Source organism: Saccopteryx leptura, chromosome 5, assembly GCF_036850995.1.
Source record: "Saccopteryx leptura isolate mSacLep1 chromosome 5, mSacLep1_pri_phased_curated, whole genome shotgun sequence".
Classification (NCBI taxonomy): Eukaryota; Metazoa; Chordata; class Mammalia; order Chiroptera; family Emballonuridae; genus Saccopteryx; species Saccopteryx leptura.
In genome coordinates this window covers 218,215,721-218,232,665 of record NC_089507.1, presented here as the reverse complement: position 1 = coordinate 218,232,665, position 16,945 = coordinate 218,215,721, and the positions used below count along the sequence as shown (strand labels likewise).

General features: G+C 59.7%; 1 protein-coding gene across 1 annotated transcript in view; it reads left to right on the top strand.

Annotated features, from left to right (window-relative positions):
* The window catches only part of DNAAF9 (dynein axonemal assembly factor 9), a 94,033-nt gene extending 86,200 nt beyond the window's left edge, over nt 1–7,833 (top strand). Inside the window, exons 34-37 of the mRNA XM_066384327.1 lie at nt 1,953–2,158; nt 3,389–3,454; nt 5,131–5,224; nt 5,984–7,833. Of these exons, the coding sequence (XP_066240424.1) occupies nt 1,953–2,158; nt 3,389–3,454; nt 5,131–5,224; nt 5,984–6,096 (479 nt within the window). The 3' untranslated portion in view covers nt 6,097–7,833. The remainder of the gene's footprint in view (nt 1–1,952; nt 2,159–3,388; nt 3,455–5,130; nt 5,225–5,983) is intronic.
* The last annotated feature ends 9,112 nt before the right edge of the window (nt 7,834–16,945 follow it).

Below are 16,945 nucleotides of genomic sequence, written 5' to 3'. Positions count from 1 at the left end.
AGCGCTGGGCTCTCCCCATCACCCCTCTCCACCAGGGGCCCGCCTGCCTTCGGGGCCTCCGCCTCCGTGGTGGAGGACCCTGCTCATCCCCGGTGGCCTGCCCAGGCCTCTCCTCGCAGCTCCCTGACCTCCCAGGTCCAGAGACTGACACCGTCATCCCCGGCTTCTTTGCAGACCCATCCCCAGGAGCCACCAGGCTCCTGATCTGCTTCTGTCCAAGTCGCATGGCTTCTCCTCCCCTCTGTCCAGCAGGCCTGTCGATCAGCCTTAGACCTCCGGGGCCCGTGAGGCCTGAGGGCTGTCCACCCGGGGCTGGAGGCGCAGGGAAGGCCTCAAGATTAGAAGGAGTTGCTCAGCTCAGCACTGAGGAGGGGGGAGACTGTCCCAGAGAAAAGGCGCAGCTCGTGCTGGGGCCCCGAGGCACCCAAGGCACACTTCCAGACAGGGTTTCCTGGGGCTGAGGCCCAGGGGGACGGGGTGGTGTCCGGTAGGTACAGGGTTTCCTGGGGCTGAGGTCCAGGGGGACGGGGTGGTGTCCGGTAGGTACAGGGTTTCCTGGGGCTGAGGCCCAGGGGGACGGGGTGGTGTCCGGTAGGTACAGGGTTTCCTGGGGCTGAGGTCCAGGGGGACGGGGTGGTGTCCGGTAGGTACAGGGTTTTCTGGGACTGAGGCCCAGGGGGACGGGGTGGTGTCTGGTAGGTACAGGGTTTCCTGGGGCTGAGGCCCAGGGGGACGGGGTGGTGTCCGGTAGGTACAGGGTTTCCTGGGGCTGAGGCCCAGGGGGACGGGGTGGTGTCCAGAAGGTGGTCAGCTCAGCCAGCAGGTGTTGGCTGCATGGCGAGGCCCGTGAGGACTCAGCTGTGTGTGTCTCTGTTCTTCTGTTCTTGCTGCTGGCTCGTCCTCAGGTGTGTCCCCCCCCCCAGGGTTGCCAGGTAGCGCTGTGGGTCTTGGTGTCCAATCCAGACACAGATCCCACCGGGTCTCTTGACCACCGTGGAGTGCCTCCCGCCAGGTCTCCGCTCACTGGCCGGGATTGAGTTGCCAGGGTCTTCGAGGACCCGTGACCCCTTGGGGAGCTGGTGTTGGAGGAAGGGGGACGCTGGGCAGGCAGCCATAGTGTCTGCCACTGGGGGAGCCACCGTGGGCTGCCAGCAGGGCACCCGCTGGGCCTTCCAACGGAAGAATCAGATAGTACCCTGTGACAAGGGCATCTCGTGAGGTCCGAGACCCGTACCACTGGCCTTGCGGGCGGCCCTGAATCTGGAACGCTCCCCGCTCCTCGCCCCGGCCCCCCCCCCAAGCTCGCCCGCCCCCGCCCCCCCCCACGCAAGCTCGCCCGCCCACGTGGCCCCAGGGCCCGCGCACCGCCCCCACCCCGCTGGGAAGGGGAGGGCCCAGGGCCTCCGTCTCCCTCTCGCCTCTTCAGCTCTGGCTCGTCTTCCTCTGCACCTTTTGGCCCCTTTCCTGTTCAAGGTTTACCTCTCTATTCTGGGTCCTTCTCTCGTCCTGCTTTTTATGGGGGAGGGCGAAGGGGGTACGCTGACCTTCTCACATCTCCAGTCGGGCGTGGCCCAGGTCCTCAGCCTGTGAACTCGGACATATCTTTCCTCGTTCCGTCCAGGCGACCCTCCGGCTGCACTTGTACTGTTGACACCCCCCCCTCCCCGGCCTCTCAGGCCTCTGCTGAGACCCACCCCCTCCCTCTCTGTCGAGGGGCTTTTCTCTTAGAGTCCCTCTGGTTCCCTGTGCCCTCCTGCTGGCTGAAGCAGCCGTCCTAGAATTCTGTCTGTCGCCCTGCCTCTCTGGCCTCTTGCTTTCTTTCTCGTCCGCAATCATGCCAGCCCCCCCCCCCCACCCCCTGCGCCTGTCTCGTGGACCTGTCTCCGGCCGTCGCCCCGTGCTGTGTCATCCGGGGGCAGGGTCTCAGGCTCCGTTGTGCGCTCTCTCTGCAGACTCCGACAAGACCATGGAGGTCTGCCACAACACGCTGGCCAATTCCCTGAGCATCGTGCCGGTTCTGGAGGGACCCACGCCGCCGCCCGGCTCCAGGGGGGCCCCCCCGGACAGCCCCGGGCAGCAGGAGAGCTACCTGGTGTTCATCGGCTGCTCCCTGAAGGAAGAAAGCGTCAAGGACTGGCTGCGGCAGTCTGCCAAGCAGGTGGTTTCCGAAGCCCGGACCTCCGGGCCCAGGTGCGGCTAGCGCACCTCAGGGCGGCAGAAGCCCCTCCGTGGTCTCCCGGAGGACCCCCACCCCGCTGGCGCACCCCTCAGGCTCAGCCCGCACTTTCGGGGACACTCGGGGGGTGGGAGGCCGCCGTGCGGGGCACGCTTAAGGCAGACTTGTTCTCGAAGCTGTTTCCAATTCTGCTTCCGAAAGCAGACTCGAGTTACTAGGTGGCTGAGCTCGAGGACCCAGGTGACGCCTCGCTGCTCCATGTTGTCCCCGGGTCCTACTGGTGTTGTTCTCGAAGCTGTTTCCAATTCTGCTTCCGAAAGCAGACTCGAGTTACTAGGTGGCTGAGCTCGAGGACCCAGGTGACGCCTCGCTGCTCCATGTTGTCCCCGGGTCCTACTGGTGTTTCAAACTCAAAATGTCCTTTCTTAGCCACACCTAATTCCGAGACTGTCTCGGGTCCTGAGCCCAGACTCTCCTACTCTCCAGCTTTCTCTCTGGAAAGGAATTCACAGCAAAGATGCGCTCAGAGCCTTTTGCAAACCAAGGACTCTGGGCGTGAACGGCACTGAGCCCATGGCCCCGGAGACCCGTGCCGGGGAGAGAAGGCTTGTCTGGAGATGCACACAAGCATCTTTAGCCTAATAGCACCAAAAAGAGAGAGAGGCAAACCGGACTGGAGTTAAAATCCTTCAGTGCACTGCAAGCTTTGGGCGCCCAGCCCCCAGCACAGCCTCGGGGGTCAGCCCCCCCGGAGCTCTGGGGTGGAGGGGCCCGGGGCCTGGGGCCTTTGCACATGCCCAGTGGGGACCTGTCTTGTGCACAGAGAAATGGCTGCCTGTAGGCTCTGTCCTGCTCAGCTGTGCTGGATCCACTCAATGGTGCTGGGCTGCGGGACCTCGTCCCTTTCTCAGCATGCCTGTCACTGGTGGGCGTAGGGTGGAGACTCCGCACGGACAGAGACCAGGCAGAGACGTGCTTCTCCTCCACCACTGTCCCCCAGACACACAAAAAGTTCCGTGGTTGGGGAGGGGCCTTCCCGAGGGGTGGACGGACAGGCAGGCAGGCAGGAAGGATGTTGTGTTCTGGCCACGACAGCGCTTGCTTTCCCCGTCGCGGGGACCCTGGTCCTGTAACGGGGCCCCCTGAGTCCTCACCTGCCCCGGTGCCGAGTCAGCTCTGTCGGGATCTGACCCTCCCTCTGTCTCCACACAGAAGCCTCAGAGGAAAGCCCTGAAGACCCGGGGGATGCTGACCCAGCAGGAGATTAGGAGCATCCACGTGAGTGCCCTGCCCTGCCCTGCCCTGCCCTCCCCTCGGGGCCTCGGCCCCCTCAGCCTCCCAGGCTGGCGTGGCTCCACCCTGCAGGATTTTCTGGTGTTACCTGGGCACAGAATCGGGGAGAACAGTGCCCATGGAAGGGACATTTTCTCTCCGCACATAAACCGTCTAGACCAGTGGTGGTCAACCTGGTCCCTGCCGCCCACTAGTGGGCGGTCCAGCGTTCATGGTGGGCGGCAGCGGAGCGACCACACTGAGCCGCAGTTACATACTAATTGACTAACTGCTGTTAAGTAAGTTGTTTTGTAAAGATTTATTCTGCCAAACTTAGTGAAAATCTGATATAAAGTACTTGGTAAGTAATTATTATTATTATATGCTTTAACTTGCTGTAACTCTGCTTTATAAATTTTATGAAGTAAAGTTACCTACTTTATAAATCACCATGACTGTGGAACCTGTCGGCGGTTAGAAAATGTTACCACTAACAGGGATACAAAAGTGGGCGGTAGGTATAAAAGGGTTGACTGCCCCTGGGCTACACCCTGAAGCTGCTCATGGGCAGGGTGCAGGACCTTGAGGCCAAGAGGGGCAGCTCCTTGATGAGCCCCCCCCCCAACCTCCAGGCTGACTCCCAGCCTCTGCCCCAGTCCCTCCCCCCACAGAGGCCCTGTCCCAACAGGTTTGGGGACAAAGGCTAAAAGGAACACAGTGTAGTCCCAGCATGGGCTGTGTCACCAGTTCCAGTAATGAGCTGGTGGGGGTGGGGTTGGGGGTGCTCAGGGACGCCAGGAGTCCCCGCTTTGAACTTGAGGGGGGCCCCTTCATATTCCAGGCCGTCTAGGACCTGGGCGGCCCTGGGTGCACCTGGGGCAGACAGCACGGGCAACTCGGAGGGCAGTCCGTGTAGCATGACCTTGAACGAGGATCTGAGTGCAGGAAGTTTATTCTGGAAGTGATTCTAGGAGACACCAGTCATGGAATATGGGAAGGTTGAGAGAGAGGAGAAGGGGGCGACAGCCACCAGAGGTGGGCGATCAAACCAGCGCCGCTGTGGACAGCCGGGGCTCACACTCACCAGGGACTCCCAGCCTTCCTCGCTCAGAGCTGGGGGACCTGTGCCAGTCGTTCCATCAGGGACTCCCAGCCTCCCTCGCTCAGAGCTGGGGGACCCTGTGCCAGTCGTTCCATCAGGGACTCCCAGCCTCCCTCGCTCAGAGCTGGGGGACCCTGTGCCAGTCGTTCCATCAGGGACTCCCAGCCTCCCTCGCTCAGAGCTGGGGGACCCTGTGCCCGTCGTTCCATCAGGGACTCCCAGCCTCCCTCGCTCAGAGCTGGGGGGCCCTGCTCCAGTCGTTCCATCAGGGACTCCCAGCCTCCCTCGCTCAGAGCTGGGGGACCCTGTGCCAGTCGTTCCATCAGGGACTCCCAGCCTCCCTCGCTCAGAGCTGGGGGGCCCTGTGCCAGTCGTTCCATCAGGGACTCTCAGCCTCCCTTGCTCAGAGCTGGGGGACCCTGCGCCCGTCGTTGCTGGGGGGGGGGAGGGTGTTCATTCCCTGGCACACAGCCTTCCGAGGCTGAGTGGGCCGTCTTGTGAGGGTAATCGGTTTGATTTTAACGAGTGAGTGAATGATAGACAGCGGTTAGCTCATTTCCAACAGGACTCTCTCCTACAGGTCAAACGCCACCTGGACCCCCTACCTGCTGGCTACTTCTATAACGGCACCCAGTTTGTCAACTTCTTTGGTGACAAGACCGACTTCCACCCACGTATCCTTGGAGCCTGGGGCAGCGAGGCTGTCTGTGGAGAGTGTCTCCTGGGGACTCGGAGCTGGGCTCTGGGGACACACGGCAGCCCACCCTGGCGCTGGGCCCTGGGGACACACGGCAGCCCACCCTGGCTCTGGGCCCTGGGGACACACGGCAGCCCACCCTGGCGCTGGGCCCTGGGGACACACGGCAGCCCACCCTGGAGCTGGGCCCTGGGGACACACGGCAGCCCACCTGGCGCTGGGCCCTGGGGACACACGGCAGCCCACCCTGGCGCTGGGCCCTGGGGACACATGGCAGCCCACCCTGGCGCTGGGCCCTGGGGACACACAGCAGACCCCGGGGGCGGGCTTCCTTCTGGCCACTCAGAGTCACCGCTCCTTCATGGCAAGTTCACTGATGTAACGCCATGGGTTGTACTTCCACTCGGCGATGGTGACACCTCAGTTCTGTGGTCATCGGGGTCCTCACTTAGATGCTGAGGACTGGGCCCGACTGCCAGGGTTACTCTGAGAAGGTGGCAGGGAGTTGCTGAGTGTGGATGGGAGCAGGGGGGCGGGGGCTCAGGTCCAGGACGTCGTGAAGGGCCCTGTGCCAGCCGCTGCCACAGTCTCTGCAGCCGTGGCGCTGCCAGTAAATGAAAGCCCATCAGGCCCCCAGTTCCTTAGTCCCCCGCGTCACCTGCCTGCAGGGCCCCCTGGGCCGGGGCCGCTGTCTTGTCCTCCGGGCTCAGGGCTCTCTTCCTTGACGAGACGCCAGTCATGGACCAGTTCATGAGCGACTACGTGGAAGAGGCCAACCGGGAAATTGAGAAGTACAACCGTGAGCTGGACCAGCAGGAGTATCACGACCTCTTTGAGCAGAAGCCGTAGAGGGGGCTGCGGAACGTCCGCTCCCAAGACGGGCGGGGCGGGGCAGGGCGGGGCGTCTCAGCCGCCGTCCTGTCCCCGGGCGCCCCTTCTGCAGAGGCCATCTTTGTTCTCCTTGGCCTGTGTGTGCTGGCTCGAGTGCATGTTGTCTCTATTCTCTGCCGCGCTGAAGGGCGTCACCCCGCGCCGCTGACCTGGGGGGGAGGGCCACGGGGGAGGGGGGGCGGGTGAGCCCACGGGGCCTGCGCTGCGTGTGGCCGGCAGTCCAGGACCCCTGGGTCAGGTGACGGTGTCTCCTCAGGGCTGTTGGGGCACGCGCGAGGGTGGGGGAGCTGCTGGGATGCAGAAGGAACCCCAGCTGCCCCACCTGGGGTCACCCTTGGGGACAGCCAGGCCACCACAGAGCTCAGACCTCAAGACACTGCCCCAAAAGAGCCCTGACCCCAGTGGCCGCCTCCCTGGCCAGGCCCCGTCCATTGAAGGAGCTGGCCCTGCTGGGTCCAGTCGGGTGGGGTGGGGGGGCACAAGCCCTGCGCTGGCCCGGCCCAACCCAGTCCAGTCCAGCCCGCATCGGCAGCTTGGACTGAGACCAGTAGTTCTAAAATGAGGGGGTTTTCCTGAGGGGCTAAACAGGCAGGACGTGACACCAGCAGCCCCCGTTGGGATTGGTTTTGAGTCCCCCCTCCCCATACCCATGGTAGCATCACTCCCGTTTGCTGAATTCAGGGACCAGAGCAGCCCTGCTCCGGAAGGCGAGGCGATGCTGTGGAGAGGAGCGTCCAGCCCCTGCTCAGCTCAGTCTTAGGCCCTGATCGCTTGCAGGGCCTAAGGGTGTCCTGGCAGGGGGTTCCGTCTCCAGCACCCAGCCTCCCCCCACCCCACCCCCTGCAGCCTTTCCCGGGAAGGCCTGGTTTTCAGCCACAAACTTCAGGAAACTCATGCCCCCAAGCATTGTTCCTGGCCTTGGACTCAGGGTTCCTGAGGACCAGGAATTTCAAAGAATTCCAAAATATCCATAGCAGGACAGCTCCCAGTGGCTCTGTTTTCAGCTGGACCGTAAAAGCAGAGAGGTCTTAACAGGTGTGTCCCAGGCCTGACCTCCAGAATTTGTGCGGAAGCGGAGGTCATGAGCACTGATGTCTAGGTGATGTCGCTTAGGACTCCAGCGCCTTGGCCGCCTGGATTGTAAATGCTTTCTGAATTTCACGTATTTGTTTCTGTTTTGCATGCCTTAGGAACAAGCACATAGGCGAAACCAGCGAAGCTCCCAGTAACGTAGCGGGGGTGTTTAGAGAAAGGTGCAGAAGAGAGCTGGAGAAAGGGCAGAGCACAGGTTGCTGGGCGTGCCTGGTCACACGGAGGCCTCACGCAAGAAACGAAAGCCCCCATTACGGGTTTGCGGGTAACCCGTACTTGTATTAGAAAAGAACAATTTGTATTTGAAGCCTAACAAACAAAACACAGTACCTTGCGTGAGGAAAAGCTTCTGCAAAGGCCCGTGTGCTCTGGTCCCGGCTCCTGGAGCTGCTGGTGACAAGGCCGCGGTGTGGAGGCCATGTCCGGGCGCCCCTGACCGTCTCTGGCTGGCCAGAGCTCGGGGTTCACGACGCGCCTGCCTGTGCTCCAGAATCAGTAGCCTAGATCTCAAGTGCAATTGATTAAATAAGCGATGAGTTACTGTAGCTTCCTTTAGCTCTACCGAGCTCTTTTTAAAAACTCTGACCTTGAGCAGCCTTAGAAAAGGGGGGGATAGGGTGGGCGGGGAGGGGGGGTTGGGCACAGGCCATTTCCTCCAGGTGGGTGGCTGCTAGACGTTTTAAATGAAGGCTCCAGACCTCCTCGGAGCGCGAGCCATTTCCCGGCTGCTGCACAGAAGAGTTTTTAAAGAGGGGTCAGACCCGCCACGCGCGTGGGGCTGTACTCACGCGGTGGCCTTGACTGCTGGCCATTATCATCATTGTCCGTAGAAATGCTCTCTCACCGACACACGCCCTGCTGCCCCAATCCCTCCCTTCTCGGAGGGGAAAACTGATTACCTCAACTTGAATACGAAACTGTGATTGAAAAAAGGCAAAACGTTAAGTTTTAAAAGCCAAAAAAAAAAAAAAAAAGGCACAACTGGCTTAGGCCTCCTCGGCGGCGAAGGGGCGCACAGGTGAAAGGGCATTTCGTTCCGCGGCCGGGGCCGAGGGGCGCCCTGGCCGGCCGCGCGCGGCGTGCGCTCCTGAAGGACTGCCCTCCCGGAACCCGCGGGCCTCTGGGTTCTGACTGTGACGGTCAGGGTCCACTTGGTTCCCTCCAGGCGGAGGCGGCGGCTCCGCTGTCCCCAGAAGAAGGGCCACAGCGCCGTGCTTTGGATTTTGACCTAATGAGCAGCGGACGCTGAGGACCCAGCCGAGACACGGGGCGTGGGTTCCCAGGGACGGGCGCGCGTCCTTCAGGGGCGCACGGCGTTTTCCGCCATCTTTCCTGTTAGCGGCTTCCGTCTTGATCACCCGGAGTGAGTGTGATACTGTTGAAATCGCTGAAGTTATGGGTCATTTTACGTTCTGATGTGGAATTTTGTTTTCTTCTTTCTTTTTAATTTGAAGGAGGGAGGCAGAAATTGGAGAAAAGGGATGACCCCTCCCCCCAAGAAGCGGACCCTGATGAGGAGTCAGGTTGGGTCCCCGAGGGCCCCAGGCGGGGGCTCTCGGACCTGAGGCCTGGACCCTGGGCCCTGCAGGTCACAAGAACACAGGTCCCCTCCTCAATTCAGCTAGGATTTTGGAGAATTTTTGCACAGTAAATAAGCTCTGAGTTGCTCTTCAGGCTTTTCAAAAGGGAAAAGTGAACTCAAAAGATTGTAAACTGTTAAGTATTCATTCCGGCGGCCACTGACGCAGTGGACAGTCAGTCGTACCTCAACAAGCAGGTGAGAGCCGGCTTCCTCGTGGTCTTAGGTGTCAGATACTAATGACTGAAGAAGAGCCCACTTACGTGCCAAAATTCACTCTCGTACTCGTTTCTCAGTGCTTTAATACTTGTAACTTAAATTTTAAAGCTCACAAACACTACTGTAACTTCAGTGAAACTGAATTGTGTGATTGAAGCTTTTTTTTGCTTATGATAGTATTTATTACACAACCTAATTCAGTAAATATTTAAAAGTAGCCTTCAATTTATTTTTATATTATTTTACATGTTTTTACCGGCAGCTGTGTATTTGAATTTACCTTGGTAACCGAGATGTTAACGCTAAGGACCAATAAATTATCACTGAACAAGCAGGGCTTCCCTGACCTGCCTGTCCCTGTAGACTCAGTCCCCAGGGGTCCCCGGGTGGGGTTGAGGACAACGGGCACAGCCTGGGGGACTTGTCACCTCTCTGCTCGGGCTCCCAGGCCCCGGAGTGGCCCTCAGAGAGGAAGACTCTATGTGGAGACCACCCTGACCTGGGTGTGGGCACTCCCGAGCCCCCAGAGAGAAGCCGTTCCATCCTCACGGGTCCCCGTGAGCAGCCACATCCGCAGCGCCCCCGCCCTCATCCCCGACAGCAGGCAGGGCGGTGGGTCTTGTGGGTTCTGCCGGTTTCGGGCTGCAGCAGGGACCCTTGCTTCCCAGATGAGTCCGCTCGCTCAACCTGGTCAGATCTTCACAACACGAGCAACCTGGCCACTCCGGACTTTCTAGTGGGGGGAGAGGGGGCAACCAGCTCACAAAGGGCACAGGAACTGTCCCAGGTGGCAGAGCCGCTGTCCTGGCCCACTTTGGATCCGAGATGCCCTCCCTGGGCTCCCGGGGGAGTGGGCCTTGGAGGCCACGTTTTAAGGCGGAGGGTGATGAAGCTTGGGGACTTGAGCAGCGGTTTTCAACCGGTGCACAGCGGGAAGGATAAAAAATGCAGTGCCTGACCATTTCGCCAGGGGCACTGCCCTCTCTTCCCTTGGAGTGTCCCGTTTAAAAATGAGCACAGCCCTGGCCGGTTGGCTCAGTGGTAGAGCGTCGGCCTGGCATGCAGGAGTCCTGGGTTCGATTCCCAGCCAGGGCACACAGGAGAAGCGCCCATCTGCTTCTCCACCCTTCCCCCTCTCCTTCCTCTCTGTCTCTCTCTTCCCCTCCCACAGCCAAGGCTCCATTGGAGCAAAGTTGGCCCGGGCACAGGATGGCTCTGTGGCCTCTGCCTCAGGCGCTAGGATGGCTCTGGATGCAACAGAGCAACGTCCCAGATGGGCAGAGCATCGCCCTCTGGTGGGCATGCCAGGTGGATCCCCGTCGGGTGCATGCGGGAGGGAGTCTGTCTGACTGCCTCCCCGTTTCCAGCTTCAGAAAAATGCAAAATAAAATAAAAATGAGCACAGCCAACACAATAGCCATCGATATGAATGAATCAAAATTACACCTTTTGGGGGTTTGGTTTAGTCAGATGGGCATAAAAAGGTTTTTTTGCTGTGCCACAGAATTTTGGTCATTAGTGCATCTGTGCCATGAGATGAAAAAGGTTGAAATTGCTGCTCTCGAGGGGCAAAACTCAGAAGCCCGACTTCCCCCTTGCAGGTGCTGACCTCACCTGCCCGGTGGCTCCCTGCGTGAGGCCACCAGGATGGGTACTTCCCACCACAGGGATCTGGTGGGGCTGCCAGTGGGGGCGGGGGTAGCACTCCCTCCAGGCGGGCTTCTGCCCTTTCTAGAAGAGGGCCAGCCGGGAGGGGCCCCACTGCGGGCAGCAGCCCGTCCACAGTGTCCACAGAGGCCCTGCTTCCCGTCCCACCCTCCACGCAGGAGCCTCCGGAGAAGGGAAGAGGCCCCCTGGGAATGTTTGGAAGCTGGCCCTTGGGAGAAGGCACATCCTCTCCTGGATGGGGGGGGGGGGGGGGTGTCGGGTTTGGAGTTTGTATGCGAATTATTTGTGTACAATCCAATGCAAATCAGCGTGAGAAGAGCCGAGTGAATTGGGGGAAGGGTTGGCAGCAGGGAAATGCGCCCCACAACCCCCTTCCCCCAGCCACCGCCACCCCTCCAGGGCCAGGTTTCTCAGAAGAGAAGAAGCCCCAACCTTGATGGAGCTTCTGTGCTTGCCCTGCTCAGAAACCGCCAGGGCTAGGGGGTCCCCTGCAGTTCTTGGCCCTGACTGAGGAAGGGCCGCTGAGCTGGGTGACCCTTGAGGCCAGATGATGTAGAGGCCAAGAAGCTTAAGAACCAACCTGGAAGGGGGCCCGTCCCCCACCCAGAGCCCACGGGGGACTGCGGGGGCATGCTGGGCGCGGGAGCCCCGGGATCCAGGAACACAGGTGGGGCCGACCTGTGGGAAGTGTAACTCGGAGCAGAGGGCTGCCGGGGAAGCTGCTGAAAATCACAGGGCTCTCCAAGGAGCTCGGAGAAACACCGACGTATTGATTTCTGACGGGCAATCTAGGGCACACTCACGCCCAGAGAAAAGGACCATAGACCCCATGTCCGGCCTGCCGGCCACAGGGAAGGGCTTGGCCCCTGTAAGAGGCATCTGGGGTGGTAAGTACCAGCTTCCAATTCTGCCGGGCCCAGGCACTCAGATTTCATCAGAGTCCTCTCCAGCCACAGTCTTCTCTGGCCCGAAACTCTCTCTAGGCCACTAGCAGCCCCAGCACTCCAAAGCAAGACCCCCATCTCCCTCTCCAGGGCCAGCCCCGGAGCCTGGGGTCCCGTTCCCGTCCCTGAGCCAGTCACAGTGGTCAGAAACATTCTGCTTGGCCTGACCAAGGGTCACTGTGTCTTTCTAAGGACCCCCAACCCCAGGCCCCCTGGGGAGCTGAGACCCCCCCTCCAATGGAGGGCTTGTTCCCCAAACCAGCATTGCACACACCCCTGCAGCCCGCCTCTGAGCTTTTCTGTTAGAATCAGAGCCCTACTTGATTGTTTAAAATATTGCTTTCCACTAGTCCTTCCTAGCCCAAGTGATAGCAAACACAAAGTCATTCCACTGTGGCGGCGGTGACTTTTAACCAAGGGAAGAAAAAAAATTTTTAATTGGAAACATGCTCTCCGCTAAGATCACTTCCTCCTGCAAACCGAGAAGAGGGAGGCCACCATTACTTGGCGCTCTCTTGCCTCCACACACCCAGGGACGCCAGCGTGCCACAGGAGCCTGGTTAAGAATCCTCCCCCCCAAAAAAAAAGAAAAAAGAAAAACTGTCACATGATGGTGGCGGTGGGAGGGTGTGAACTGCTGGTCCCCACTGGTGAGGGTCAGATGCGAACCAGCAGAGAGATTTCTGAAGGAACAATTGAGGAGACACAGTGACTAATAAGAGGGCAGGGGGGATGACCTCAAGGTAGGAAGTGGAAAAAGCCAGAATGGAAAAAAACCCCACACCGAAACGGCTCCAGAAACTTTTTTGTTTCATCCTCCAAAAATTTGAAGAAAAATAAATGTTTATTCAGTTATCATCATTATTACTGTTTTTTTCCCTCAGGCCTTTCTATGGCTAACCGACCGGCCAAAATAACTTAGTTTAAAAAAAAAAAATTGACAGCATCAGGGTCAAAAAGTCTTGTGTCAAACTAACCCACGACTTCGCATTGCATGAAGCGTGAGCCGGTTTCCGTTCTACCTGCCTGTTTGTTGTTCCTGCCTTTCCCACGCAGATACAGACGTTTACATTTCTTTTCTTTTGTTTTTTTCCTCCGATGGCCTCAAATACTTAAGAAACTACATGCTTACTCTGAAATTTCATGCCTGGGTGAATGTACAAATCATAGCGAAGTAAGGACAACAGGAAAAGGAAAGATGGTTAGATAACCAAAAATTCATGGAATTTTCTAGCCAAAAAGACTCCATTTTCAACCTCTTGTGTTTTATAGATAAAAATGATCAGAGACTCAGAAAGGCCCCGGGGGTGTTACCCTGCGCCTTCCTGCTCGCTCTGCCACCCCGGTGTCCCCAGCGTCCTGCCAGGAGCTGCAGGGGGGCTCCCCCCCCAAGGGTGGTGGGGTGTGGGGCTGAAGCCAGTGTCGGTCCTGGACAGCGGGCTGGAGGCAGCAGCTGGGGTCGCCCCTTGACACCGGGCACCAGGAGAGTGAGCGCCACGGGTGGGCAGGACAGGACAAGGTACAGAGAGGAGCAGCCGTAGTCTCAGGAGGCTTCCCGTGGTGGGAGATGGGGTGCCAGTGGAGGGAACGCCTGGGGGGGCGTCGGTGAGAGTGGGGAGACTCGGAGTCAGTCCAACCGGTGGCTTTTGTCCGGGGGCTTTCTGCACCCCTCAGCCTGCCGCCCTGGGGAGCTCATTGTCATGCGGATCCCTGGTCTCTTCAGGGGACCTGTCAGTGAGCGTCCCGGGTCCAGCCTGGGCATCTGGATTTCAGCACGCTCTTGGTCGGCGGGATTCCGGAGGGTCCTGCTGGAGGGAAAGCCTTCAACGCACACAGCGGGGGGGCCTCTGGAGAAGGGTGGGGGGGCCTCTGGAGAAGGGTGGGCGGGACAGGTCTGGTTGCCTGGCTTCGGACTCTGGGAGGTTCTCCGGTGAGGCGGCCGGGCTGTGGAACTGGAAGCCAGGTCAAGGGGTCTGGAACCTTCCTGCCCAACAATCTGGCCACATGGAATCATTGAGCAAAGAGCCATTAAACCTCTGTCCAGTGCTAGGTATTTTTATTTTATTTTATTTATTTTTTTAGAGAGAGAGGGGAGAGAGGGCTGGGTGGAGAAACAGAAGCATCAACTCATAGTAGTTGCTTCTTGTATAAGCCCCAACCAGGCAAGCCTGGGGTTTCGAACCGGCGACCTCAGCATTCCAGGTTGACGCTTCATCCGATGCGCCACCACAGGTCGGGCAGTCCAGTGCTGGATTCTGGCTCTGAGTCCGGACGGGGGTGGGGCGTGGGGCCGCAGAAGGATGTGGTCCCGAGGGGAGCAGGTCCTCGGGAGCCGTCCACAAGGCCCCTCAGCCTCCCGGCTGCTCTGATAGGAGTCTGGATCTTTCTCTCACTAGAGTAGAGAGCGTCTGGGAGAGGGTCTAATGCTGGGTCAGCTGGGTACCAAAGGGTCTGCCCCACACCCACCTATATGGCCTGCGGGTGTTCCCGGGAGAGAGGGGAGGCCATATCCCCTCCCTCCAGCCCCCACCAGCACCACCAGAAGGACAGTGAGTGTGGGAAGAGCATCCCTCCTCCAAGGTGATGGTCAGGGCTGCCTGCCCAGGGCACTGGGGGCCCCAGAGCGACTCCGGGGGAAACTGATGGCTGCAAGAGGCAGGAAGTCACACTTGCCACAGACCCAGAGGAGGAAAGGGGAAAAGGGAGCAGACGGGAAGCGGAAATCAAAGGCGTTTGCTCACGGCCCGGGGGCCAGGTGAGAGGAAGGAGGAGCGAGCCAGGAAAACCCCAGAGGGGAGGGAGGACACAGAGGTCATCTGGGGGCTTCATCCATCGGCTCTCAAGCCTCCGGGACGTCGCACAGAGACATCGATCGCGCGGCCCGGCCCACATGTCACGGGTTTATCGAGCGCCCACGACCCTAGGCGCTGCGCTGCTCGTGAAAGACCAACAGCCCCACTCTCAGGGAGCCCGGCTCCGGTCCAGCCAGGGGCATGGGGGCCCAGGCAGGCAGGAGGGTGAGAATAAGAAGGCCTCAGCCCACTCACAGGGGCCCCAGGGTCTGCGACGGAGGGCACGGGCAGCACCCACGCTAGATGGTGTGACCAGGGGAGCCTCCCTGAGAACCAGAGCATGGAGCGAGCCTTGGTAAGACCTGTGCCCCCGCCTTCCAGACAGTTGTTGTACGGGAGGAAGAGCCGGCCAGCAGCCGCTGTGGCCAGAGCAGCACCCCCAGCCCACCCCGGGGGAGCAGGAAGTTCAGGACGAGGTGGGAGACAGGCTGTGCAGTAGCATCTCCCACACCCCCTACTCCCCTAGGCCACAGCAGGGAGTCGGGGTGGTTCCTCTGAGCGCCCTCCATAAGCCACTGGAGGTGAAGAACAGATGATGGAGTTGGGGTGGAGGGTGGAAGGGCCAGTCAGAAGGCCAGATGATGCAGGCCGGAGGTGCAAGTGGACAGAACCGGACTTAATGTGGAAGGAAAGCCCAACAAAAGCTGCTTATGGACCAGATGCGGAGGAAGGGGGCCAGAGCAGCTAGCCGGCTGGGTGGACAGTGGACACGAGAGAGCTTTCTGCCTGAGTTTCGTTTGAATAGCCTAGTAGCCGTGGGTGGGGGCGGGGGGGGGGAGCAGGCTGTAGCATGTTGAGGTCAGGACCTCAGTGGCCGTCAGTGGTGGCCTGGATTCAGGGCAAGGTTGGCATAAGCCAAGGCCGAGGGCCCAGGGCTGGGTCGGAGGGAGGAGGGAGGAGGGAGGGAAGAACCTGTTGCAGGAAAGTCCCCCGTGGTGCTGGGGGCTGCTGGGGTGGGGGAGGGGCTGGCCTGAAAGCTGCGGAGGAGGCAGGGTGACCTTGACAAGAGGAGATTCAGTGGCCTGGTGAGGACAAAAGATGAGTGTGCTTGGGTCAAAGGGAAGAACAGCAGGGATGTGGAGGCAGAAGAGCAGAAGAGATAACTGGAGAAATTTGCTCGGAAGCACGACTGGGGCATCGGGTGGTATCTGGAGCAAGGAATCGAAGGGAGTGTGTGTGTGTGTGTGTGTGTGAGAGTGTGTGTGTGTGTGTGAGTGTGAGAGTGTGTGTGAGCGTGTGTGTGAGTGTGTGTGTGTGAGAGTGTGTGTGTGTGTGAGTGTGAGTGTGTGTGAGCGTGTGTGAGTGTGTGTGTGTGTGAGAGAGAGAGAGTATGTGTGTGAGTGTGTGTGTGTGTGCGTGTGAGAGAGTGTGTGTGTGTGAGCGTGTGTGTGTGTGTGTGTGAGAGTGTGTGTGTGTGTGTGAGTGTGAGAGTGTGTGTGAGCGTGTGTGTGAGTGTGTGTGTGTGAGAGTGTGTGTGTGAGTGTGAGTGTGTGTGAGCGTGTGTGAGTGTGTGTGTGTGAGAGAGAGAGAGTATGTGTGTGTGTGTGTGTGCGTGTGAGAGTGTGTGTGTGTGTGTGTGAGCGTGTGTGTGTGTGTGCGTGTGAGAGAGTGTGTGTGTGTGTGAGCGTGTGTGTGTGTGTGCGTGTGAGAGTGTGTGTGTGCGTGTGAGAGAGTGTGTGTGTGTGTGTGAGCGTGTGTGTGTGTGTGAGTGTGTGTGTGTGTGAGAGAGTATGTGTGTGAGCGTGTGTGTGTGTGTGTGTGTGTGTGAGCGTGTGTGAGTGTGTGTGTGTGTGAGAGAGAGAGAGAGTATGTGTGTGTGTGTGTGAGAGTGTGTGTGTGTGAGTGTGTGTGTGTGAGTGTGTGTGTGTGTGTGAGTGTGTGTGTGTGACTGAGATGCCATAGAATCCCTTCTCGCCCCGGCCTCTAGCATCTGCAGGCATCAGTGGCACCCGGGAAAAGGGAGTCGGAGCCCCACTCCGTGGCTTCTGGAACGCAGGGCTCAGTGTCGTCTGAGACACCACCACCCCCGCCGCCCCGGGAGGGAATGAGAGGAATGCGTGTGCTTGCGTCTGAGTCTCAGAAGCACCTGTCTGTGGGAAGGACCCTGTGGGACACAGGCGGGGGACCTTGGCCTCAGACTCACAGACGGAGGGCAGACGGCGGACGGGAGGACGAAAGGGAGCAGCTCCCACACGGCAGCGGGGGCTGCGGGGGCTGCAGGGTCAGCGTCAGCCCCTCCAAGAGCCACGACCATAAACCCTGGGAGGTGCCTGAGCCCTGGGCTCCTGTTTCCTGGGGGTGGGGGGGAGGGAGGCTGCAGTAAGGATGGGAGGCTGCCCCTCCAACCCAGATTGGCTTCCCGGCACAGCTGGGTCAGAAGGTCCCAGTGTTGAAGCTTCCCGAGAGCCCCTGGTGACACAGGGAGACTGGTGGAGAACTGGGGACAAAACGGG